This window comes from Bubalus kerabau, chromosome 1, assembly GCF_029407905.1.
Source record: "Bubalus kerabau isolate K-KA32 ecotype Philippines breed swamp buffalo chromosome 1, PCC_UOA_SB_1v2, whole genome shotgun sequence".
Lineage (NCBI taxonomy): Eukaryota > Metazoa > Chordata > Mammalia > Artiodactyla > Bovidae > Bubalus > Bubalus kerabau.
The window spans coordinates 11,233,645-11,258,120 of record NC_073624.1 but is presented as its reverse complement, the minus strand read 5'-3'; the positions used below and the strand labels follow the sequence as shown (position 1 = coordinate 11,258,120).

General features: G+C 54.4%; 1 protein-coding gene across 3 annotated transcripts in view; it reads left to right on the top strand.

The window, feature by feature from the left end:
• Positions 1–24,476, top strand: part of CACNA1C (calcium voltage-gated channel subunit alpha1 C) — a 459,271-nt gene that overhangs the window by 423,039 nt on the left and 11,756 nt on the right. The window contains exons 30-39 of one of the 3 annotated variants that reach the window (XM_055567708.1): positions 707–790; positions 1,236–1,319; positions 12,080–12,112; positions 14,565–14,693; positions 16,070–16,135; positions 16,665–16,756; positions 20,608–20,773; positions 21,259–21,386; positions 22,035–22,131; positions 22,458–22,560. In XM_055567708.1, the coding sequence (XP_055423683.1) occupies positions 707–790; positions 1,236–1,319; positions 12,080–12,112; positions 14,565–14,693; positions 16,070–16,135; positions 16,665–16,756; positions 20,608–20,773; positions 21,259–21,386; positions 22,035–22,131; positions 22,458–22,560 (982 nt within the window). The remainder of the gene's footprint in view (positions 1–706; positions 791–1,235; positions 1,320–12,079; positions 12,113–14,564; positions 14,694–16,069; positions 16,136–16,664; positions 16,757–20,607; positions 20,774–21,258; positions 21,387–22,034; positions 22,132–22,457; positions 22,561–24,476) is intronic. The other 2 variants (XM_055567698.1, XM_055567691.1) reach the window with 2 other exon arrangements.

Sequence of the window (24,476 nt, the reverse complement as noted above, 5' to 3'; positions counted from 1 at the left end):
GTTTGGTTCAGCACCCTGCTCCCTGCCAGGCACCAGGCATGACGGCCCGTGTGCTCCTCCCGAGAGGCCTCTGTCCCAGGCCCCCACCCTGCCTGCAGGAAAGGCTGTGAGAGCCCTGTTCTCTCAGGGCGTCTCAGCAGGATGCTGGTCACAGTGATGATGCTAGGGACGGGGCTTCGGAGATGCAGTCCAGGCCCCCCACACACACATTTCCAGGCTTTGGGCCTGACCCAGCCTCCATCCCCTTGAAGTGAAGAAAGCCTCTGGACAGAGGCAGATCCAGGGCTAATGCCCGTCTGGGGCTGGCACGAGGGTGACCTGGTTGTAGATGCTGCTCTGATGACGTGGTCCCCTCGTCATCGCGAGCTCTACCTGAGTCACCACCAAGCCCAAGGGCCTGGCCACCCACCTGGACCACACCGATGCTGCTTGTGATTCCCAGATCACGCCTCAAGGGCCCTGCCCCGTGTCACCTCCATCCCAGCAAGCAGCCCTCAGACAAAAGAGTCGGAGGCCTGGAAGGTGCTGGGGACGCAGGAAGGGTGGCCAGGGGCCGGGTCTGAGGAGGGGCACCCGGGAAGGCAGGTGGGGGGGTGGGCCGGCCGCCCCTCCTGGGCTCGGACTCCAGCAGCGCCGGGCGGCCCCGCGGGCTCTGTGCCTGTCTGTCTAACCTTCCTTTTCACTCCCGTCCTGCCGCCCCGTGTAGGGCTACTTTAGTGACCCCTGGAATGTCTTTGACTTCCTGATCGTAATTGGCAGCGTAATTGACGTCATTCTCAGTGAGACGAATGTGAGTATGACTCTGCCCAGGACGCCTCCGTGCCCCCCTCTCTCTTCACCTCCTTCAGTTTATTTTTTGGTTTCCTGTTTTACCCGCTCCAGTCATGCTTTCTCTCGCACCTGCCGCCGTCCTGGGGGACGTGAGCCCCCCAACTATCCCCACTCCGCCGGGCCGGGCAAAGGCTCCCGCTCCTCCCGGACACCCACCCGGCCCCCGACTAACCCACTTTTGTCAGGCTCCGTGAGCAACGGGTGCAGGTATGCACCTCCAGAACTGTGGAGTGGTAAGGGGTCCAGTATGCCCACATAACCTCTTTCTTTTCTCATTTTTTTCTCTTCTCTCCTTCCTTTCATGCTTTTTTTTGTTTTGTTTTCATTTTCCTCTTCCTTTTGTTTTGTTTCCTTTGTCGCTGGTTTTTCTCTCCCTCCCTCCCTCGGCTCCTCTGCCCATGCAGCACTATTTCTGTGATGCATGGAACACATTTGACGCCTTGATTGTTGTGGGTAGCATTGTTGATATAGCCATCACCGAGGTAAACGTAAGTACCGGCGTCCCGCCCTGTGACGCCGTGCCTGCCTCACGCTCACCCCCATCGCTCTCCTTCGCCTCCTGTCCTCCTCCCAGCTCATTTCTCTCCGTTATTCTCATTTGTTTGTTTAAATTGGTTTAAAGGATTTTTTTCCTGTTGCTTTATTTTGAGATTTCTTTATTCTCTTTTTTTAACATTTGGAACGAGTTAGGCCCTCCTCTCCTTCTGAGTTCTGATTCCTGCATCCTTTCCTCTCCTCTTTACAATCAGCCTGGCATGATGCACACTGTCTAGGAGGACGCAGCCCCGGGACCCCAGAGTAAGGCGATGGAGGGCTGTTTACAACCCCTGGGCAGCTGCCGGGGCAGGGACCCAGCCCCTTCCTGCTCCAGCATCCGGGAAAAGCCTCTTCTGAGGATCCTGGGCAGGCAGAGGCTCCCACTTGGCCAGCCCTCTCAGCGCACCCCGCCCTGTATTCACTCTGGAAGGGCCCTTTACTGGGAGAACACTTGTATCCCTCTTCTCTGGAGAGGGTTCCTCCCCCCCCCACCCCTCACCCTTCTGCTTACTGTGGAGCACCTGGCCCCACATGAACCTGCCCTGAGGACCAGCCTTGCCCCTGCCTGGCTCTCCCTGGCCCACCCCCCAGCCTGGCTCCAGGGCCTCCTGCACCTGCTCCTGGGAGCTGCCCCTCCTAGACAGTCTTCAACCCCTGCACACGCTCGTCTGTCCCCGGCATGCTCAACCTTCTCTCTCTTATCTGTAGGCAAGCCCTCTTGCGGCTGGTCTTTAACATGTGTGGTTTAGTTCCTTGTCATGGTTTTTCATTGGTTAAGAGACTTGATAATGTTTGCACAAATGTTGATGCACTGAACCGTTGAGTAACAGCTCAGAGCAGATGCTGAAGGGTTCTGATCTAAGGTGTCAGAAACCCCCCATGACCGTCAGCCCCTCTACCCCAGTCCTTACCCGCCCCTCCACCCCAAAGCTGGCTGCCAGTCATTGAACTGACATTACTTCTTGTCCTGATTCCCCGTCAGAAACCTGTCTGCCCCTTCCCGGGGGTGGATGCTGGGAGGAGGCCATTACATCCTGCTGTCAACTGCACCCCTCCTGCTTGACCCACTGCCCAGATATGCCCCTCTGTCTCAGGGATCCCCTGGGGTCGTCTTTGTCTTGTGATGTGTGCGTGTGTGTGTGTGTGTATGTGTAAACTCCCGTGTACACTCACTTCCTTGACCTTATCCAGTAAATCATTGGAGCACAAGAAAACTGAGCTCCCCCCAACCTAGGCCTCTTCTCCCTCGCACCACTCCCCACACCTCCATGTGGCCCCAGGTTGTACCCCAGGGGCTCTTGGATACCTGCACGTGCATATCCCTGACCAGGGCCCTGTGCTCAGACCAAGGGGCCCTCTTGGGGGAGACCAGGGAAGATCAGGGTGGGCCTGCTTCTGGGGGTCTGTGCAGGAACCAAGGGCAGGAAGGCAACAGCAGAAAGGCCCCTGGCGCACAAGACGCACCCAGTCCCAGGGTCTTCTGGGGTCAGGCCAGGAGGCCATGGTGGCCAGGCCCATGTCATCACTCAGCCTGCTGGTTTCTTTCTGTGCACATGCATTTACACACACAAAAAGGAAAGGCAAAGGAGGAAAGGAGAGATATATCCATCTGAATGCAGAATTCCAAAAACTAGCAAGGAGAGAAAAGAAAGCCTTCCTAAGAGATCAATGCAAAGAACTAGAGGAAAACAATAGAATGGGAAAGACTAGAGATCTGTTCAAGAAAATTAGAGCTACCAAGGGAGCATTTCATGCAAAGATGGGCACAATAAAGGACAGAAATGGTATGAACCTAACAGAAGCGGAAGATATTAAGAAGAGGTGATAAGAATACACAGAACTATACAAAAAAGATCTTCATGACCCAGATAACCATGATGGTGTGATCCTCACCTATAGCCAGCAGCCTGGAGTGCGAAGTCAGTGGTCCTTAGGAAGCATCACTACAAACAAAGCTAGTGGAAGTCATGTAATTCCAGCTGAACTATTTCAATTCCTAAAAGATGATGCTGTTAAAGTCCTGCACTTGATATGCCAGCAAATTTGGAAAACTCAGCAGTGGCCACAAGACTGGAAAAGGTGAGTTTTCATTCCAATGCCAAAGAATGCTCAAACTGCCACACAGTTGCACTCATCTCACACGCTAGCAAAGTAATGCTCAAAATTCTCCAAGTGAGGCTTCAACAGTACATGAACTGAGAATTTCCAAATGTTCAAGCTGGATTTAGAAAAGGCAGGGGAACCAGAGATCAAATTGCCAACATCCGTTGGACCATAGAAAAAGCAAGAGAATTCCAGAAAAACATCCACTTCTGCTTCATTGACTACACCAAAGCCTTTGACTGTGTGGATCACAACAAACTGTGGAACATTCTTAAAGAGATGGGAATACCAGACCACCTTACCTGCCTCCTGATAAATCTGTATGCAGGTCAAGAGCAGCAGTTAGAACTGAACGTGGAACAATGGACTGGTTCCAAATTGGGAAAGGAGTATGTCAAGGCTGCATATTGTTATCTTGTTTATTTAACTTATATCAGAGTACATCAGGTGAAATGCCAGGCTGGATGAAGCACAAGCTGGAATCAGGATTGCCAGGAGAAATATCAATAACCTCAGATATGCAGATGACACCACCTTTGTGGCAGAAAGCAAAGAAGAACTAAAAAGCCTCTTGATCAAAGTGAAATATGAGAGTGAAAAATCTGGCTTAAAATTCCAATATTCAAAAAACTAAGATCATGGCATCTGGTCCCATCACTTCATGGCAAATAGATGGGGAAACAATGGAAGCAGTGAGAGACTTTATTTTCTCCAAAATCACTGCAGATGGTGACTGCAGCCATGAAATTAAAAGATGCTTGCTCCTTGGAAGAAAAGCTATGACAAACCTAGACAGCATATTAAAAAGCAGAGACTACTTTACCAACAAAGATCTGTCTAGTCAAAGCTGTGGTTTTTCTGGTAGTCACATATGGATGTGAAAGTTGGACCATAAAGAAGGCTGAGCATGGAAGAATTGATGCTTTTGAACTGTGGTGCTGAAGAAGAATCTTGAGAGTCCTTGGACAGGAAGGATATCAAACCAGTCAGTCCTAAAGGAAATCAGTCCTGAATATTTATTGGAAGGACTGATGCTAAAACTGAAGCTCCAATACTTTGGCCACCTAATGTAAAGAACTGACTCATTGGAAAAGACTCTGGTGCTGGGAAAGATTGAATGCAGGAGGAAAAGGGGACAACAGAGGATGAGATGATTGGATGGCATCACCGACTCAATGGACATGAGTTTGAGGAAACTCAGGGAAATAGTGAAGGACAGGGAAGCCTGGTGTGCTGCAGTTCATGGGGTCACAAAGAGTCAGACATGACTAAGTGACTGAACTGACTGCTGTTTTTAAACAAAAAGTAAAGACAAAGGAAAAATTTCTAGAATATAAAATTTCTACCCCAAAAATTGGCTGTTGGGGTTGGGGTGGTGCAGGACCCCAGGACTGGCGAGTGGCATCACATGCAGAACCTCCATCTGTACAACGGTTTCCATTTACAATTCGTCATGGCCTCCAGCTCTGGAGTCCATCCCCCATGAGCCTAACAGTCAAGGGTGATCATCCCCATTGGCCAGGGCACAGGTTACGGCAGGGCACAGGTGAGGGTATGGCATAGGTGAGGGCGGGGCATAAGTAAAGGTGTGACACAGGTGAGGGCGGGGTACAGGTGAGGGTGCCAGGTGAGACTGGGGCACAGGTGAGGTTGAGCACAGGTGAAATTGAGCATAGGTGAAGGTGCAGCCTGTCAGTGCCTTTCCCGCCCCTCAACTGGAGCCCAGGCCTCCCAAGGTGGCTGGCTCCCCACACCTGAGGCTAGCGCTGCTGTCTGTCCAGTCCGCAGTGCCCTTTGTTAACACATGAATCCCACATCCCCCTCTCGTGCATGGCCTCCTGCTGGCCAGGATTGGCTCAGCCCATATGTTCCATGGTTTATATCCTAAAGAACTACAGGAGGTTTTTTATTTTCAAAACCAAGAAGTTACAGCCAGCGTCCCTTCCGGCTGGAAGCCACTCAGCTCCTCCCAGCCTTCCTTCACCCACATGGAGATGCGCCTCACTCCATAGATGGAGGAGTCTGTCAGAAGTCATGGGGAGGGTGGTCTGGAGATAGAACGGGGACAGTGCCTGTAATGGAGAGCAAAGCGGGGGCTGGAGACCCTCCATGCAACCCCCACTGTTTCCTTTTCCTCCCACACATGCAGTTAGGAGATGCACCTTGTCACCCCAGGCAAGGGGCCAGAGGAGAGGGCTGGACGCAGGTCAGACCAAGTACTGGAGTCTTAACACTGCTCCTCCACGGTCTGGGGAGCATGATATTACTGCCAGGTATTGAAGCTCAGCTAAGAGCATTCATGTAGAAGCCTGGCATACACTGTAGAGCACTGTTGAAGGGGAGAGAACATGGCACCAAGCCAAGGACATTCTTTCCAAGCTCCCTGCCAACACACCTGCCAATCACAGACTCACAGCCCTTGTTCCCAGAGACACTGGACTCTTGGTTGATGGGTGTGGCGGGGTCAAGGCAAGCTCACTGACCACTGCCTGTAACTCAAGCCAGACAGGCCTGGCCCATAGCAGGGACATGGCCCTGCACCTGGACGGCAGCCAGGATCATGGGGTCCAGTTACAGGAGCAGCGGCACTTCATCCCCACGCAGGGCCCTCTACTGCAGGTCTGCCTCCTGCCACAGGCAGCTTGGGGCCTGGCGCTCCCTGGGCCAGGGAAGAGCTCGGCACCAGGACTTTGCTGGGTACTGCTCCAGCTCCGCCCCCCACCTTGAGTTTTCTAGTCCTGCTTTCTTCACCAGACCTCCCTTCTGGGATGAACGTCCTATTCCAGCCTTAGGATTTCTGGAGGCTCCTCACCTGTAACTCTTCATCTTTGACTGTCTTTCCTGAAATCACCAGATGCTGTCTTCATCCCTCTAGATACTCCCCAGGTTCAGATTCACCCCCTTCTCTTCAACAGCTCCATCCTCCCACCTCTGCAGGCTCTGGTGCCCCCTAGGGAGGTGGACTTCCTAGGAACCGTCATTGCCTTCTGTGTGCCGGGCACCTGGGATCCGTTGTGGACCAAACAGAAACCCGTCCTCAAAAGCCAGCATCCTAGGGCCAGGGGACAATCAGGCACAGAAAGCCAGGAAGTCTGACGGTATGCAAAAGATGAGAAGTACCAAGTGAGGGGATCAGAAAGTGGGGAGCAGAGAAGACAGGTGCTGTTCTCAGAAGATGAGCTGTAGTGAAGAGGTGAATCTAAACAAAGCAAAGACCTAAAAATTGAAAGAAAAGGCACTGCTACTTGGATGAAAAGCTATAACAAACCTAGACAGAGTATTAAAAAGCAGAGACATCACTCTATAGACAAAGGTGTATATAGTCAAAGCTATGGTTTTTCCAGTAGTGATGTATGGATGTGAGAGTTGGACCCTAAAGAAGACTGAACGCTGAAGCATTAATGCTTTCGAATTGTGGTGCTGGAGAAAACTCTTGAGAGCCCCTTGGACACAAGATCAAACTAGTCAATCCTAAATGAAATCAACTCTGAATATTCATTGGAAGGACTGATGCTGAAGCTCCAATACTTTGACCACCTGATGCAAAGAGCCAACTCATTGGAAAAGACACTGATGCTGGGAAAGATTGAAGGCAGGAGGAAAAGGAGACGACAGAGGATGAGATGATTGGATGGCATCAACTCGATGGACATGAGTTTGAGCAGGCTCTGGGAGATGGTGAAGGACAGGGAAGACTGGCGTGCTGCAGTCCATGGGGTCACAAAGAGTCAGACATGACTGAGCGACTGAGCAACAACAACAAAGACCTGAAAGAAGTGAGGCGATGCTCTTGTGGGTCCCTGGGCAGGACGAGCGGGGCGGGGGTCAGGGAGAGCACCAGATTTGGGGCTTCCCCTGAGCACGAAGGGGAGATTTTGGCACCTTTATGAAGAGGTGTCCATGGTCTAGGGACCTGTTTGCTGTGCACAGGAACCAAGGATGAAGCCACTCCACCATTTGGAAGGGGGACACAGCCATCCAGACATGAGGCCTCTGGCTCAGGACAACCCCCTTGCTCTGGGAGATGCCTTGGATCCCACGAAGTGACCAGAGGAGGCCCCGGGCCCCAGCTGTCCATGTCTGTGGCCCAGCTGCCTAGCCCCTCCCAACACGGCACCTCCTCCTCGTGTCCCTGAGGAAGCCCCCGCTCCTCCTCTATCCCTCAAGTCTGGAATTCTTTTTCCAGAAGGAAATCCGTGGAAGCTTCCAGGGATTCAGCCAGCCGCCCCCCACCCTGCAACCTTCCTCCCCTGCTGACAGGAAGTGTTGGGAGGCCCAGGTCCTTCGTCAGGAACACAGGTGTCCCTAGTTGGGGACAAGGAAGCCATGTGACCGAGAGCAACAACTCACCTCGGGGCTGGACACCTCCTGGCAGGTCCACATGTGGAGATCGGGGGTCATGGAGTCAGAACACTCACGTGGGGATGCTTGGATGCCGGGACTGTGGGCCAGTGGGGCTTGGAGACCAAAGGGCACAGGAAGTGTGGAGCACCGCCCCACACACACACTGCCTGCTGGACAGGAAGAGAAAGTGGGCGGAGGGGACATGGAAGGGACAGGACTCGGCTCAGAGCTTCCAGGATGCATGCTGGGGCCCCAGGTGGGTGCTGCCCACCTGACTCCTGGAACCAGTGGTCTTTTAACCACAGACCCACGGGCCTGGCTTCCAACAACTGCCCTCACTGGCTTCCACTTTGGCCATGTCCTGAGTCAGAGCATCTACTGCACGCCCACCCCCTTGGGCTGAGTCAGAGCCTCCCTCCCTCCACCCAACCCACAGCCCACGCCTGGCTCCCTGCCCAGCTTCCCTGCCCCCACCACGGCCGAGGGGCCAGAACAGACGTCAGTGTCCAGATGGCAGTGGTCTGCCTGGCCTGGGTTGCTTCTGAGGTCGATTAAATCAGACTGGTGGTCTCGGGCCAAGCCGAGGGGGGAGCCATGATCCTTGCCACCTTCCTGTGCCGCCCCCACCCCCGCTCCTGGAGCCCCTTCAAGCCCCTCCCCTCCTCAGCACCACCCCCACCCAGTGCCCCCAACAAGCCACCAAGGCGCCTTGTTCCCAAAACACTGGTCACAGAGGGCGGTATTGACTCAGGAAGCTGCCTGCCAGGAAGTAACACTGCCTTTAAAAGAACGGAGGTGAGGCTAGACCTAGAGAAGCGCTTTGGGCGTGGACGTAAGGCCTTCAGGAGCACGACCCCTAGTGAGAAGGTGGACCTTGGCCTCCCCCTGTCCCGAAGGGCACTTTCTCCTCCACTTGTAAGTGAAGCTGGCCCCGAGAGGTTGAGCAGAGCCCTGCTCACCAGCCGTGAGTGGGCCACCGACAAGCTGCAGTCCAGTTGGACGCGGGGAGCTGCTTCCTGAGCCTAGCCTCCGCCTGCAGAATGAGGTCCATGTGCTGGGCAGCAAATTGATGAGGCCTCCAGGGTGGGGGCAGCTGCTGCTGCTGCTAAGTCACTTCAGTCGTGTCCGACTCTGTGCAACCCCATAGATGGCAGCCCACCAGGCTCCACCATCCCTGGGATTCTCCAGGCAAGAACACTGGAGTGGGTGGAGTGGGTTGCCATTTCCTTCTCCAATGCATGAAAGTGAAAAGTGAAAGTGAAGTCGCTCAATCGTGTCCGACTCTAGCAACCCCATGGACTGCAGCCTACCAGGCTCCTCCATCCATGGGATTTTCTAGGCAAGAGTACTGGAGTGGGATGCCATTGCCTTCTCCGAGGGTGGGGGCAGAGAGTGTCCCAAAGCCAAGGCCTGGAGGAAGATCCTTCCCTCGGGCCTGAGCCAAGAGGCCCCTGGAGGGGGTTCTCAGCCTGGCCATATTAGCTGTCCAGCGTCCCAACAGCCAGGACCTGACGGGGACCCGCTCGCTCTGAGCCTTCTGACCAAAACCCTTTCCCTTTCTGTCATCTTCTAATTTCCTTTCTTTTTTTTTAATCAATTTATTTTAATTGGAGGCTACTTTACATTGTAGTGGTTTTTGCCATACATTGACGTCAATCAGCCATGAGTGTACATGTGTTCCCCATCTCATTTCCTTTCCTCTCCTGCCCCATTCTTAGTTTTTCTTTCCACATACAACCCCCTGTGCGTGCGTGGTCTGTTTCTTCAGTCGTGTCCAACTCTGCGACCCCGTGGACTGTAGCCTGCCAGGCTCCACTGTCCATGGGGTTCTCCAGGCAGGGATACTGGAGTGGGTAGCCATTTCTTCCTCCAAGGGATCTTCCCGACCTAGAGATCAAACCCGCATCTCTTACATCTCCTACATTGGCAGGTGGATGCCTTATCACTAGTGCCACCAAGGAAGCCCTTCAACCCCTCTCCTTTGCCCTAAATCAGAGGACTGGACAGAAGGAAGCAGGCAGGGCAGAGCCCTGTTCGGCCACACGGCCAGCCCTCCAGTCAGCGGGTGATGCCCGTCCCCAGCAGCCGGCTCAGCCAGAGACCATCCACAGGGGAGGGACCTCAACTATTCCCTAAGCTCGTGGAGCAAGTGAGGGAGCCAATCTCTGGCCCCAAAACACTGACCACGCCCCCAGAGCACTCACTCTCTCATGTCACTTCCTGCTTCTGCTTATTCGTTTCCTTGAGTCTATTTCTTCTCCACCCGTCAGGCTCACTGTGTCCATCTCTGTCTGTCTCTGTCTCTGTGTGTCTGTCTGCCCCACCCCACACCACCCACATACGGGACTTTGTGTTGTTGTGAGTGCTCCTGACGAACTGACTTTGTTCGAGCTCCTCTTGTTGGTTGTCTGCTTGAATGACTGTTCCTCCCAAGGAAGATAAAACAATCCTGGTGATCTCCGTGTAGTGTGAATTCTGCAGGTAACAGCACACGGCAGGCCGGCAGGCTGCAGATGAACAACAGTGCGGCTCCTGAGGCTCCAGCCGCTCCCTGCATGACTGCCAGCACAAACGGGGCTCCCCAGTTCAGCCCCCAGAGTCCTGCAGGGGACATGGATCTGATCCCTGGCCAGGAAACTAGGGTCCCACGTTCTGGGCAGCACAGGAAAAAAAAAAAAAAAAAAAGTTATGCTTAAAAAAATAACATTAAAAAAACTAATATCCCAAAGGAAGAATACCGAATGTTTAAGAAGTAAAATAAGTAGTTTTAATTCTGTCGTCGCCAAGGCTCATTGGGCTGGGCCAGGTGACCCAGGTGGGCCCTCTGAGTCTGCCCTTCTGGTCCCATTCAGGCTGGGGTTGACCAGAAGACTTCAAGCCTCTGCTCAGGGGTGTTAGGAGTATAGGCAGTTCTGGTGGCTTTCAGGGTGCATCCCAGACGGAAGCAGTGGCCAGAGCCCCAGCCCTAAGTGTGTATGGAGGCCTTGTGCCCCTCGCCCACAGAACCCCTGAAACACGGAGCTCCTAGGTGTTCATGCGGGGCACAGGCCCCTGACCAAGCGGAAGTTTCCTGCGTGCATGCGTGTGCATGTGTGTCTGTGTCTGCGTGTTCCATCCCGGCCTGCTGGCCACATCTTAGACACCCGCCCCCTGCAGGCACGTGGGTGGGCCTGGCAGCCAGGCCCCTCGGGGAGCAGGGACAGCTCTCAGCCGTGGTCCATAAGTGACCAGCGCGGCGTCCTCTCTCTTCCCTCCTCCTCCCGTCCCTCATCCTGGGTCCCCACCAGTCCGCAAAAAGGACACCTCCCAACTTGCTTTGGGAAAAAAGGAACTTGCTGAGAAATCTATTACCCAAGAAGAATTTTCAGCCTGCGAGCAAATGTCTGGTTGTGCACAGTTTCGTCCTTCAGAAGCCCTACTGTACGTTGTCCTCGTTTGTACCTTGAGAACAAAACACAGGAGCAACGCTCTGACAGTGGAGGGCGGCCGTGGAGGTGGAGTGAAGGTGGAGTCGGCGGCTCTGGGGGCAGGACCGTCCAGGGGCCAAAGGGCAGGGTGCCTCCCCGTGTGCAGCTCTGGGCTGCCGGGAATGCTCCCTTGCAGCCAGTCCCCTGCCCCCTAACGTGCCCGTGGTCAGGCCTGTGAGGACAGCTTCCCAGGCCGTTAACACTAATGTCCTCAATTGTGTGCAGGGCTTTCAAATTTAAAAACCAAGTCCACACTCGTTATCTCATGCCTGTGGCCACAGTCCACACCCAGGGACCAGGAACCTCAGCTCGAAGGCTGGCCCTGCCACACAGGGTGTACCCAAACCTTGGTCCTCCCTGGCACCTGGAGGGTCACCACCCCGGGCTCCTTTGCTCAAATACCTGTGGGCCAAAAGCGACCAGGGGCACAGGCAAGGCCTTTCAGCTTCAGCTGGCAGTGCTGGGTAAGTGTGTGCAGTGCCAGCCCCTGGAGGCTGTCTCAGGACACAGTGCTGATTAAAAATACACGAAATCCACCTTCAAAATCCAGAAGACCTCAGTGATAACGAGTGAATTAGTCAGTCTGCCACCAGAGATGGTTCTGGGCAGAATACCCAAGAGCCTGGCTGGGTGGCAGCTGGTGGCGGACATGCCCCGCGCCTGCCAGACCTGGGCCCCGCGCCTGGCCCTCCTGCCCTCTGCTGCCACTGGGTTGCTCCTGTGTCACCGAGGCCTGGAATGCGGGCCTCTTCGTGGGAGACTCATTACAGCTTATCTCTGTCTGCCTTTCTTTAAAGCCAGCTGAACATACCCAATGCTCTCCCTTTATGGTAAGACCGAGCCTCCAGACCACGCTCTCAGCTTCTGTGACCCCCCTAACGTCCCCACTGCCTCCCCCAACCCCCGGCGTCTCGGAGCCCGGCCCCCATGCATGTCACCCACCGTGTCCGCCATGCGCCTTGCCTGCTGGTCTGCGAGCTGTCAGTGCTGTGGTGTGATGCTTCGTCTGTGAGCTTTCCTGTGGGTGGCAGTTCACTGTGACCTTGACCATCTGAAAAGCCACGGGGAGAGAATCAGACCAGAGGGCCAGTTCCTGTTAAACATCCTGAGGACCCTGCTTGTTGGCATCTCCAACCTTAGTCTGATGTGGGGTTTGCACGGGACATAGGCCGGCGCCACGGCGAGGCCCCTGGGAGAGAGGAAGGAGAGGTCATGTAGTGAAGGTGGAGAGGCAGTGTGTCCCTCCTGATCACCAGCTCCTGGGAGCTCTGATCAAGGCCCCAGCGAGAGGTTACGGTGGGATCCTTAGCTACAAGGGGCCTTAGAACTGGGCCACACGCCCGCGTCCCTGCAGCAGGCCGTGTGGTTGGGGCCACTCCTGCTGCAGGAGTCTTTGGCTAAAGACAGAGCAGCCACTTCGAGTGACCTTGAAATCACCTTGGAACAGCTGTCTCCAAGAGGCTGCAGTGAGACTTCGTACGTGGAACAAGTGTGAGTTTGTAGAAGGACTGGAGTGTGGGTTGATTCCCCAAGCCCCGAAGTGAGCAGATGAGGCAAGACCCAGGGTGGCGTTCCCTGACAAAGCCCATGCCCATGGCTGGAAGGGCTGACCCTGGGCGTCCTGCCCCTCGCCTGGTCAGTAGAGCTTTGGGCGCCTGCAGTGTCAGGCGCCCAGGACCACTCAGGCTGCAAGCTCGAGTTTGGCTGTTTAACAAGTCAGATGTAGATGCCCCTGTGGCACCCACTTCCCAAACTCGCCACACAGCTGAGGTTCCGTGTGAGCTGGCGCTTTCTTCTTCCTCTCCTCCCGAGCATGGTGGGGCAGGGGGGTGCTGACGGCCGAGTTACAAAGCCCTGAGCCTCCTCTCCATCCTCCTCTGGTGGACACAACCTCCTTTTAAGGAGAGAAAGTAGAATTTCAAGTAGGCACACAGATGATAGAATATGCAAAGAGGAAGGGCATCAAAGACTTCAAACCACACAGGCGGGTGGCTTCCCGTACCGGTAGGTGGGCAGCCTGCTGCCAGCCCCTCCCAGCCCTGGGCCTGCCTGGGGAGCAGCTTGGGTTCAGAAAGAAGGCTCGGTGAGCCTCTCCCGGGGCGGAGCAGGGTGTGTGGGTACGTGCAAAACCTGCCCCTCGGGGTGTCCTGTTGTGTTGGAGGTGAGAGAAGAGGCCCCTGGAACAGCTGCAGGATTAGACACGGGGACGTGAGGGCTGCTGTGCTAGGATTTTCATGGGTGTTGTCAGGCCGGATCTGACCTGGAGACGGTTAGAAGTAAAGCCAGAGGAGCTGGGAGTTGAGATGCGGTGGCCACACAGGGCCCAGCAACAACCCCGAGACACCTCCAAGCAGGAGGCCTGTGGCAGGAGCAGTAACAGGAAGCCCAAAGGTCCGTTCTCTCCTGGTGCCAAAGGGCTGGGGGCTGCACTAGTGCTGGAGAGCCGGCCAGCTCCCGGGGCCAGCACCCCCAGCTCTCTGTCCCATGTGGGCAGGAGGGGGCCAGGGGTCTGTCTGTGCTGAGTGCCCTGAGGTCTGGAGGCAGACGGTGACACGGCAGCCGGTCTTGTCCCTAGACCTGGCCAGGCGCCTGCCGGCTCTGGCCCCTGCCCCCTCCAGGACACCCTGAGCAGGGCCCCTTGGTCCTCTCACACCCAGGCCGGACTCATCCAGGGCTCACTCTTGCTGCCCTGGCCCACCTAGCCCGTGCCCCCCACCCTTCCAGGTCTGCAGCCTGGAAACCAAGGCCCGAGGCAGGTAGAGGGCAGCAGGGGGGCAGCCAGGCCTGGTCCCAGCACCAACACCCCAGGCTGGCCCGCAGCCTGGGCGGGGGGGCCGTGGAAAAGAGATGACACCTAGAGTGCCAAGTCTGGGCAGCCAGGGAGCAAGACCCCTCCGTGGGCAGCCCACCAGGACCCCAGTGCCACCTGGCAGAGAGCCGGTCTCACTGGGAATGAAGGACCCCGAGCCGTGCCGGGCAGGAGGGAGGCCGGGGTCCCTGGAGTGGTTCTCAGCCTAGATCTCAAAGCAGATGGAATTCCTACAGAATCACCTGTTCCCCCCACCCCCACAAGTAGGTGGGGAAGACTAGGGGTGCTGGGGAAGACGATCGGGGCCAGGGCACTGCTGGGCGCTGCCAAGGCCAGGAGCTGGCCCGCCCACCCCTGGGCGCCTGAGAGTCTAGTGCAGCCCACCACCCCGCTCGCCTCTACCCCCACCCCGGGCCGTGCCGAGCAGCCTCGCCCGCCCACCCGCCTGGTAACTGCTGTGTTAACGGCCCCAGAACGCGGAAGAGAACTCTCGCATCTCCATCACCTTCTTCCGCCTCTTCCGGGTCATGCGTCTGGTCAAGCTGCTGAGCCGCGGGGAGGGCATCCGGACACTGCTGTGGACCTTCATCAAGTCCTTCCAGGTAGCCAGCCCTGCCAACCCCTGCAGCTCCCCCCAGACGGTGCTCCCAGCTTAGGCGTCATCAGCATTGGGCAGTCACCCCCTCCCAGAGGCGGTCCAGCAGGGTCTGCTCTTCACACCTGCTTATAGACTTCGCCAGACACCCCAGGACCTGGTGTCCCCAAGGGGGCTCAGCGCTGCCAACTGCAGGGCTGATCTCTGCTCCCAAGAGTCACTTCCTCCTAAAAGTGGGATAGTTGGCCCTGGCCCTGCCCTCTCTAACGGGTCTCGTACACGTCCGAGGTTGGAAGAAGCACAGCTGTTAGATCCCCGAACTTCCTGAAGACACTGGCATAGGGACCCCTGTACCTGAAACGCCAGACTGTGGGCTTCTCGAGACAGAGATCCCCAGTATGGAGGGGCCCAGGGACAGGCTCAGGGTGGGTCCTGACCTGAACGTGTAGGACTGAAGTTGCAGCCAGAGGAAGAGGCTGGGCTGTCGGGGCACTCCACCCCACCAACCAGGACGCACCTGTCTCCCCACCCCCTCCCAGCCATCCGCTCCTGGCGTCTGAGTGGTCTCAGTGGGGATCAGGCCTGGGCGTACCCCAGAGTCCCATAGCCATGGGTGACTACAGGCCTCACAAACTCACCCACCGCTGACAGTTCCTGGGCTGAGAAGGGGGCCGAGGAGCAGGCCTGAAGGTGGACGGACACCCCATGGGCCTGAGGCACCACCTGGAGGTGTGCGGGCTTCGTACATGCCCTGCGAGCCTAAGGCCTCCCCAGGAGGAGGCAGGGACACTGAGCAAGTAAAATGCAGGGACCAGCCACAGGCCAGTGCTGCTGAGCATTTTGTGGGCTTTAAGTCAGCCAGACCCCCAAATCCCTGAGGTCACCACTCTTCCTCCCATTTCTCAGGTAAGGACACTGAGGCTCAGGGAAGTTAAGCCCGCCCAGCACCCATAGCTGCGCTGGTGGAAGCAGGCTTGGGCCAGGATCTCGCTCTTATTGAGGGCCCCTTGGTCCTGCCTTTGCTCCACCTGGGGAACATCTTACAGCTGTGGGGCGACTGGTGGGCACCCCCCGGCCCTCCGGCTGCATGAGAACAGGCGGGCAGCAGGAGAGTGTTGTGCTCACTCTAGATTGTTTCTGCCAAGGGGGCATTATGCTGTCTCGAGCTCAGCGCCCAGTTTTCTGGGTCCCCCACCCGAGATCTCAGGTGCCTTAAACCAAGGGGAGGGGAAGGGTCAACACCAGGCTCAGGCTTCCCTCAGTGCCCAGAACGTCTGTCTGACTCCTGGAAGTGCCCCCTGAGCCTGGCAGCAGCTGGTGGCTCCAGAGATGCTGCCGCAGGGAGGGGTCCCGCCACCGGCCTCACGCATGCATGTCCCGCAGGCCCTACCTTATGTGGCCCTCCTGATCGTGATGCTGTTTTTCATCTACGCCGTGATCGGGATGCAGGTAGGACGGACTCCTGGCCCCCAGCCCACTTCCCCTGACTCCCCCCTTCTGGGGTCATAGAGATCACCAGAGTGGAACTCCTCTCCCCACCCCCATGCTGTCCCATGGGTGCACAGCTCAGAGACCCTCTCTCCCCATGGCCCCCGGCCCAGATTCCGCTTCTATAGAGAAAAACTCCCCCAAGTTACACAATGATTTGTTAATTATTCCTCAATGAAGTTTTCTTTTAAAGACAAAATGTTGTCAAGAATCTGCAGCCAAAAGAGAGGAAGGCCAGTGAGCCTTGCCCCTGTAAGACAGAGTTGCAGTCTCTGCCTCCACCAGCTCTCCCAGGGCCCCTCCCAAGGGCTGGGGGTGGAGCTGGACAAGGCAGCAGGTGCCTGCCCCCACAAGGCCCTCTGAACTTTGTTCAGCTTATGAGCCAGTCTGTCCAGGGCCAGCTGTGACCCCTAAAAAGACCATTGAGTGCTGGGTGGAAACCAGGACCCCTATGTCCGTGGCTCGCTGAGCCCATCCTCTCCCCTGCCAGGTGTTTGGCAAAATTGCCCTGAATGACACGACAGAGATCAACAGGAACAACAACTTCCAGACCTTCCCCCAGGCCGTGCTGCTCCTCTTCAGGTGGGTTTTCTGACAGCCAAGGCCCGATGCAGCCAAATAAATAAATATTTTAAAAAGGAAGACAACTTCTTTCATGTACAGATAATGTTCTGGTCTGGGCAGCCTGCCATAACAAATGCCACGGATGGATGGAGAGGCGCAAACAGCAGGTGTTTTTTCCTCACATTTCTGGAGGCTGGAAGTTCAAGGTCAAGGTTACCAATGATTCCCGTCCTGGTGGGAGCCTCTTCCTGGGCTGCAGACGGTGTCCTGATCCCTGTGTCCCCGCTCCGTGGAGAGAGAGGAGAGCACGTCTCTTTCCTGTTCTTATACAGATGCTGCTCTCATCACACACCCCCAGCCCCACGAGCACTGTCACACTGATGTTTGGGGCTGCAACATGTGAATTCTGTGAGGACACAAACATTCCATCCACATCAGGCAGTAGCTAACCCATAAATATAATAGATGAGCTCATACACCATCACTGTCTCAACATAATACTACAAGTTTTATCCCATGCAGTAAGACGAGAAAAGTAAACCAAAGGGTAAGAATTTGAGAAGAAACAAAATTAAATGCCAAAGAAATGGATTGCCGAAGACAACGAGAAACAATCCAACTTAAAAATGAGCAGAGAAGTTGAGTATTGCTCCAAAGAAGATACGTGAATGACCAGTGAGCACATGAAAAATGTTCAGCATCACGAATCATCAGAGATATGCAAAGTAAAACCACAGTGAGACACCACCCCACCCCATCAGGATGGCTACTATGAGAACACGAGTCCTGCTGAGGGGGTGGAGATACTGGAACGTCTGTGTAATACTAGAGAGAATGTAAAAGAACAACAGCTACTGTGTAGGAACAGTATGATGGTTCCTCAAAATATCAAAAATAGATTTAAAATTCCGTATGACCCAGCAATTCCACGTGTGAATATATGCTAATACATAAAAGAATCAAAAGCAGGGTATCAAAGAGATCAGATCAGATCAGTTGCTCAGTCGTGTCCGACTCTTGAGATACCTGCACCCTTATCTTCATGGCAGCAGCATTCACAATAGCTACAGCGTGTCAGCAACTGTAGGTCCTTCGAGAGAAGAATGGATGAGCACAGTGTGGTTACAACACAGTGGAACGTGATTCAGCCTTAGAAAGGAAGGAAGTTCTGACTCCTACTTTGACACAGACAAACCTTGAGGCCATGATGTTCAGTGAAACAAGTCATAAAAGGCCAGGTTTCCTGTACGATTCCACTTACGGGAGGTACTTGGTCAAAATCATTGTTGTCGTTCAGTCGCTCAGTCATGTTGGATTCTTTGCGACCCCATGGACTGCAGCATGCCAGGCTTCCCTGCCCTTCACCATCTCCCAGAGCTTGCTAAAACTCCTATCCCTTGAGTTGGTGATGGCATCCAACCATCTCATCCTCTGCTCTCCCCTTCTCCTGCCCTCAATCTTTCCCAGCATCAGGGTCTTTTCCAATGAGTCAGTTCTTCACATCAGGTGGCCAAAGTATTGCAGTTTCAGCTTCAGCAGCAGTCTTTCCAATGAATATTCAGGACTGATTTCCTTTAGGATTGACTGGTTTGATCTCCTTGCTATCCAAGGGACTCTCAAGAGTCTTCTCCAACACCAAAGTTCAAAAGCATCACTTATTCGGCAATAAGCCTTCTTTATGGTCCAACTCTCATATCCGTACATGACCACTGGAAAAACCATAGCAGCTTTGACTATATGGACCTTTGTTGGCAAAGTAATGTCTCTGCTTTTTAATATGCTGTCTAGGTTTGTCATAGCTATTCTTCCAAGGAGCAAGCATCTTTTAATTTCATGGCTGTAGTCACCATCTGCAGTGATTTTGGAGCTGAAGAAAATAAAATTTTGTCACTGCTTCCAATTTTCCCCTTCTATTTGTCATGAAGTAATGGGACCGGATGCCATGATCTTAGTTTTTTCAATGTTGAGTTTTAAACCAGCTTTTTATTGCTCCTCTTTTACCCTCATTAAGAGGCTCTTTAGTTCCTCTTGGCTTTCTGTCGTTAGAGTGATATCACCTGCATATCTGAGGTTGTCGATGTTTCTCCCGGAAATCTTGATTCCAGCTTGTGATTCATCCAGCCTGGCATTTCACATGATGTACTCTGCATATAAGTTAAATAAGCAGGATGACAATATACACACTTGACATACTCCTTTCCCAATTTGGAACCAGTCCATTGTTCCATGTCTGGTTCCAGCTCTTGCTTCTTGCCCTGCATACAGGTTTCTCAGGAGGCAGGTAAGGTGGTCTGGTATTCCCATCTCTTTAAGAATTTTCCAGTTTGTTGTGATCCACACAGTCAAAGGCTTTAGCGTAGTCAATGAAGCAGAAGTAGATATTTTCTGGAATTCCCTTGCTTTTTCACTTTCTCCCAGCACAACCAATAATAAATAAGTTAAAAGTTATTTTTAATTTGGTTACCTGGACAGAAGAAGATAAAGCACATTTCTATCTCCTATGGAACCCTCAAATTTCATAGTAAGTTATTATGAAATTATTATAAAAAGCAAAATTTTGGACCTTTTAGGACATATAGAAGGATATTTTTACAACCAGGATTTTTCAAACATGATGTATTCAAAAATACAGCAGGATTTTTCAGACATGATGCAAAAAAGCACAAAACTACGGAAAAATTACAATTTGACCACACTGAAATTTAAAACTTCTGTTCTTTATAATACACCATCAGTGGAGCTGGGAACAAGCCACAGAATGGAAGACATTAGTTTCGAGGTGTGTCACTGACAGAGGATTCATATAAAGAATGTATGAAGATGCCGCAAATGAACAGGAAGACAGCCCAGGAGGCAGACGGCAAACACCTGCCGTTCAGCAGATGAAATAAAGTTTCTCATCATTTTAAAACCAAATTAAAACAGCAGTACATTATTATTTCACAGCCATCACATGAACGATATTTTTAAAAATTCACTAAAACCAAGAGTTGACACGTCTAAACTCAGAAACAAAATAGAAGAAGGAAGAATGGAGTGGCGAGGGGCGGGGCCGGGGTGGGGGGGAGTGGACGGATGGGGGAGGGGCTAGTAAAAGGGCTCAAACTCTCAGCCGTCAGATGAGTGAGGTCTGAGGTCTAACCTGTAAAATGGTGACTGCAGTTGATGACACGGATCGTATCACTGAAACTTGCTAAGACAGTAGAAAATGTTCTCATCAAAAATAGAGAATAAACCTGTGAGGGGATGGGTGTGTTATCAGGTGGGAGGAGCCCTTCCCGACGGGCACGCACATCAGATCGTTGTGGTCTACACTCCAGCTCACAGTCTCGTTTGTCAGTCATGCCCCAGTGGAGCTGAAGAAAGAGCTGGCACATTTGTAGAGCAGTGGTGTCTCTCCAGCCTGATGCCAGAGCCTGAATCGGATGGACGCTTGGAGAACAAGCAGGGTCAAGCACAGGGAGGACCCACCTGCTGTCCACTGGCCAGTCCACCTGGAAGCCGGCTTCCCTGAAGGCCCTGCACGGTGGCTGCAGGCTCCCTGGTGACAGCGTAGAAAGGAAAAGCCTTATCAGGCGGTGGGCTGTAATGGAATATAGAGCACCCGCTACATAGGGTGAACAAACCAGAACTAAAATGTATCCAAATGGCTAAATCTCAACACTTAACAGGGATTGCAGAAAGAGGGACTTTGCAGAAAAGATGCAATCTGTTACCTTTGTCATAAAACTTTCAGGCATGGAGACAGTGTTGTATGTGTATATTCTGTGGATATGCCAGCACTGGGGGCCTGAGGAGCCCCAGACCCAATTCAGTGGTTCCCCCAGGAGGACGGCTGTGTGAGCCGCTCTGGACATGGTGTCTCACAGGTGCGCCACTGGGGAGGCCTGGCAGGACATCATGCTGGCCTGCATGCCTGGCAAGAAATGCGCCCCCGAGTCAGAGCCAGGCAACAGCACAGAGGGGGAGACGCCCTGTGGCAGCAGCTTTGCCGTCTTCTACTTCATCAGCTTCTACATGCTCTGCGCCTTCCTGGTAAGCCGGATGGGGCCGGCGGCCTTGCATGCTGGGCGTGCGGTCCAGGCTGGGCTGGAAAGCCTGCGTCCCTGAAACGGTCCAACAAGCTGGGAGGGGCAGGAGCTGGGCCGGGTGAGCTCAGCCACCCCCTTCTTGTCTGTTCTTGGCTCCTACCTTCATCCCCGAGGGCAGGAGACCACTTCAGCATCTCTGGAACTTTGGAGAGGAGCGAAGGAATGGTGGTGGACAGTCTCCCCTGTCCTTGGCAGCCCCGCCTTGGCAGCTGGGTGTGAGGGAAACTGCCAGCCCACCGTGGGGTTCATGCCGCATAACTGAGGGGAACTGGTCAGGCCCTCAGTCAAGAGAGCCAAGTCCTGGGGGCCAGCGTTTCCATGGTGCCACATGGCTGGCCTTCAGGAGTGCCGGCCTCCAAGCACGTGGCCCTGACAACCACGTATGCAGGAAGGGCCACTGAGGCAGCTCTCCGTGCCCATCCTCTGCAGATCATCAACCTCTTCGTAGCCGTCATCATGGACAACTTTGACTACCTGACGAGGGACTGGTCCATCCTGGGTCCCCACCACCTGGATGAATTTAAGAGAATTTGGGCAGAGTATGACCCTGAAGCCAAGTGAGTGCCCAGAGGGAAACACCAGCCCCCAACCTGAGAGGGGGTTGAGTGACCACATGTGGGAAAGAGGATCGAGACGGGTTAGCACTGGGCAGACCCACTGCAAATCCTGACCTTCACAGGATGCCAGGGTCAAGGGTCAAGGGCCAGCAATAGGAGGCCTTAGGCTGAGTCAAGAGCATGTCTGTTATTTTCCATTGAACAGGCAAGTGGTCATGGTGTTGGAGCAACCAGTATGTACTTGAGTCAGGACATCTGGGCCAGGCAGGGCCTGGCTGTATCCCTGCCACAGGTCCATCAGTCCAGGCATCATGTTTGGTTGACTCTCAGAAAAGTGTGAGATGGTCCGATGGTTAATTGATGGAACAGCAGTAAATTACCGAGAATTTCATTGCCTGCTAAAATCCCTTCCACCTTTCATTGCCTACTGAAATATAGCACTGATGGAAAATTGCTCCTTAGAAATCTAAACATGTAGATTGGTTTTTGAGTTTTACCACCCAGTTCCACAGCTTGGCACCAGTTTGATCACTAGGGTCCAGCTGTGGAGAGTTCCTCCCACGGGAGACCCCACCCTTGGGCACAGGAGTCCCGGGCTGCCGGCCTAGACCTTCCCCCTGACCTTCCCTCCTCTCCTGCCTCTTCCAGGGGACGCATCAAACACCTGGATGTGGTGACCCTGCTCCGACGGATTCAGCCCCCCCTGGGTTTTGGGAAGCTGTGCCCTCACCGCGTGGCTTGCAAAGTAAGAGATGGACTGGGCTCATGGGAGACACAGCGTGGGGGGCGAGACACCTCCAGGTACCCCGGGCAGGCCAGTGTGCCTCTGTGGGGATGAGAGTAGTCTTCATGAGCCTAAGGAAAGGACTGAGCCAAAACAGGCACTGGGGCTCCTTCCTGCGGCATATACATCCTCAGACAGTGAAGGAACCATGGAGTGACGTGCACACATGTTTTGAGGCTCCCCCAAGCCTACTCCCACATCCTCCTGCCTTGGAGGTGCCTCAGGGGTTCCACAGGCGGGTCCTTCGAGAACCAGCAGCTGTGCTGACTGCTGCGCCCCCTCCCCAGCGCCTGGTTTCCATGAACATGCCCCTGAACAGCGACGGGACCGTCATGTTCAATGCCACGCTGTTTGCCCTGGTCCGTACGGCCCTGAGAATCAAGACGGAAGGTAAGGTCATGGGGGTGTCCGGGAGCCCTAGTGGACTAGCCAGAGCCGAGCTCTGCGCCTGCGGGGTCCCGGGGTCCCCCGCCCTTGGGGTGTCAGAGCTTCAGCCCAGCATGATTCTCCCCCACTCCCTGCCCCGGGGACATCAGCGGGACCAGGCCTGCTCAGGCAGCCATTGTTCCTTGAGTGGCCTCCTGACTTGTAACTTCTAGAGATTCTCCCAGTGACCCCTCGGGTGAAGCTCAGATGCCAGGAGGTGAGTGCTTCCTGAAGCGGGCCAAGCCCTTGCACCGTGGGGCTTTACCGGCTGCAGCTGGATCTCAGATGTCCAGCTTTCCTTGCAAAGTAAACCCTTATGTCATCAGGAAGGGGTCACAGTGGACGTGACCATGGTCCAGGCCAGCACAGGCCTGCCCACATACAGGTGCACAGCCAGCCGGCAGGTGGGGTCAGAGCCCCCTGCGCTTGTTCCCATGCCACTTGGAGGCAGGGACTGTCTTCTGGTTTGTACTGCAGCAGCCCGTGGCCAGGAGCAGCTGGACTGTGCTGACCTGCCGTCTTCGTGGCCGAATGGTGTCAGAACTGCTCTGGGAGGGCAGAGGTGCACCCAGGGAGCTGCGGCTGCTCCCAGCCTCCTGCAGCAACTCTTGGAGCTGGGGTGTACTTGAGACGGAGTCCCAGCACCTGCCCTGAACGCTGAGTCTGCGTCCTGTGCCAGCCACGTGCATGGGTCACCTGAGCAAAGTCTGAAACCCAGCGGCATAGTCACTAGAGAAAACCTGGTGGTGCCGTTTTTCCCTTCATACCTTTGGATCTGAGGCTCAGGCTGCCCACCCCATCTCCCAGAGGAGCCCTGGACGGGAGGACAAGGGGGCTAGACCGTGATAACACATGACACTCTCTCCACCTCAGTTTCTTTGTGAAACAAGAAGGCGGTGACATGTGGCGTTCAGTTCAGTGGACAAGCCAAGAGGCTCCTTCCCTCAGCTAAATCCTCCCACAAAATGACAGAAATATCCAGGATGAAAAACAAGAACCCATGATGAAGAATCAAGACCCATGTCAAAATTAGGAGCTAATATTAAAAAAAAAATCTTAGTAGTTCAAGTTTGGCTGCTCAATAAAAAGAAACTCAGGCTGCAGAGTGGCCAAGGCCACAAGTCAAGCTGGAATAGGCATGAACAGGCCTGTTTCTGCCAATAAAAGACTGGAACGGACATAGGTTGGGTGTACGTGCGTGTGTGACCAGGAGGGCTCAGAAGGAAGCTCGCTGATACTTTAGCTGTGGTTGCCACAAGCATCGGACCCAGCCATGACTTCTGTTCACTACTTTTACCTTCTTCCCTTTCCCAAACTTTCCTCAATGACTATGATTACAGTTCTGTCCAAGAGGGAAGGTTTGTTTTTCCAAGGAGGGAAGAAATGAAGACTGCTGGAAGGAGCATGCTGTGGTCCTGAAGGCTTGATATAAAGTGAGGACGTACATTTTCATCCTGTGGAAGAATGAGAAACACCAATGCCTGAAGCCCAGAGTCAGCATTATCAAGATAGTCGTCAGACCGAAGCAGGTCCCAGCTGAAGAGCCAGACGCACACAGCCCGTCCTGAGGAACCCGCTCCTGAGACCAAGAGAGAAGCTGGCTGCGTGGAAGCTAGTCAAGCCAGGAATTAAAGGAAATTCACCCACCAACAAAGCGCTGGCATCTCATCCCATCCTGCTCTCCCCATGCCGAGTCACGTGTCACCCCGGCCACTGTGGGCGCCCGCTCGGAAGATCTGGAGTCCAGCCATGGGGCAGCGACTTCTCTGCTCAGGGGCCTTCAGGCCAAAATCAGCCTGTTGACCAGGATGGGTCCTCTTCCTGGGGCTAGGGGGAGATTCCCCTTCCAGTGCATTCAGGCTGTCAGCAGACTCACTCCC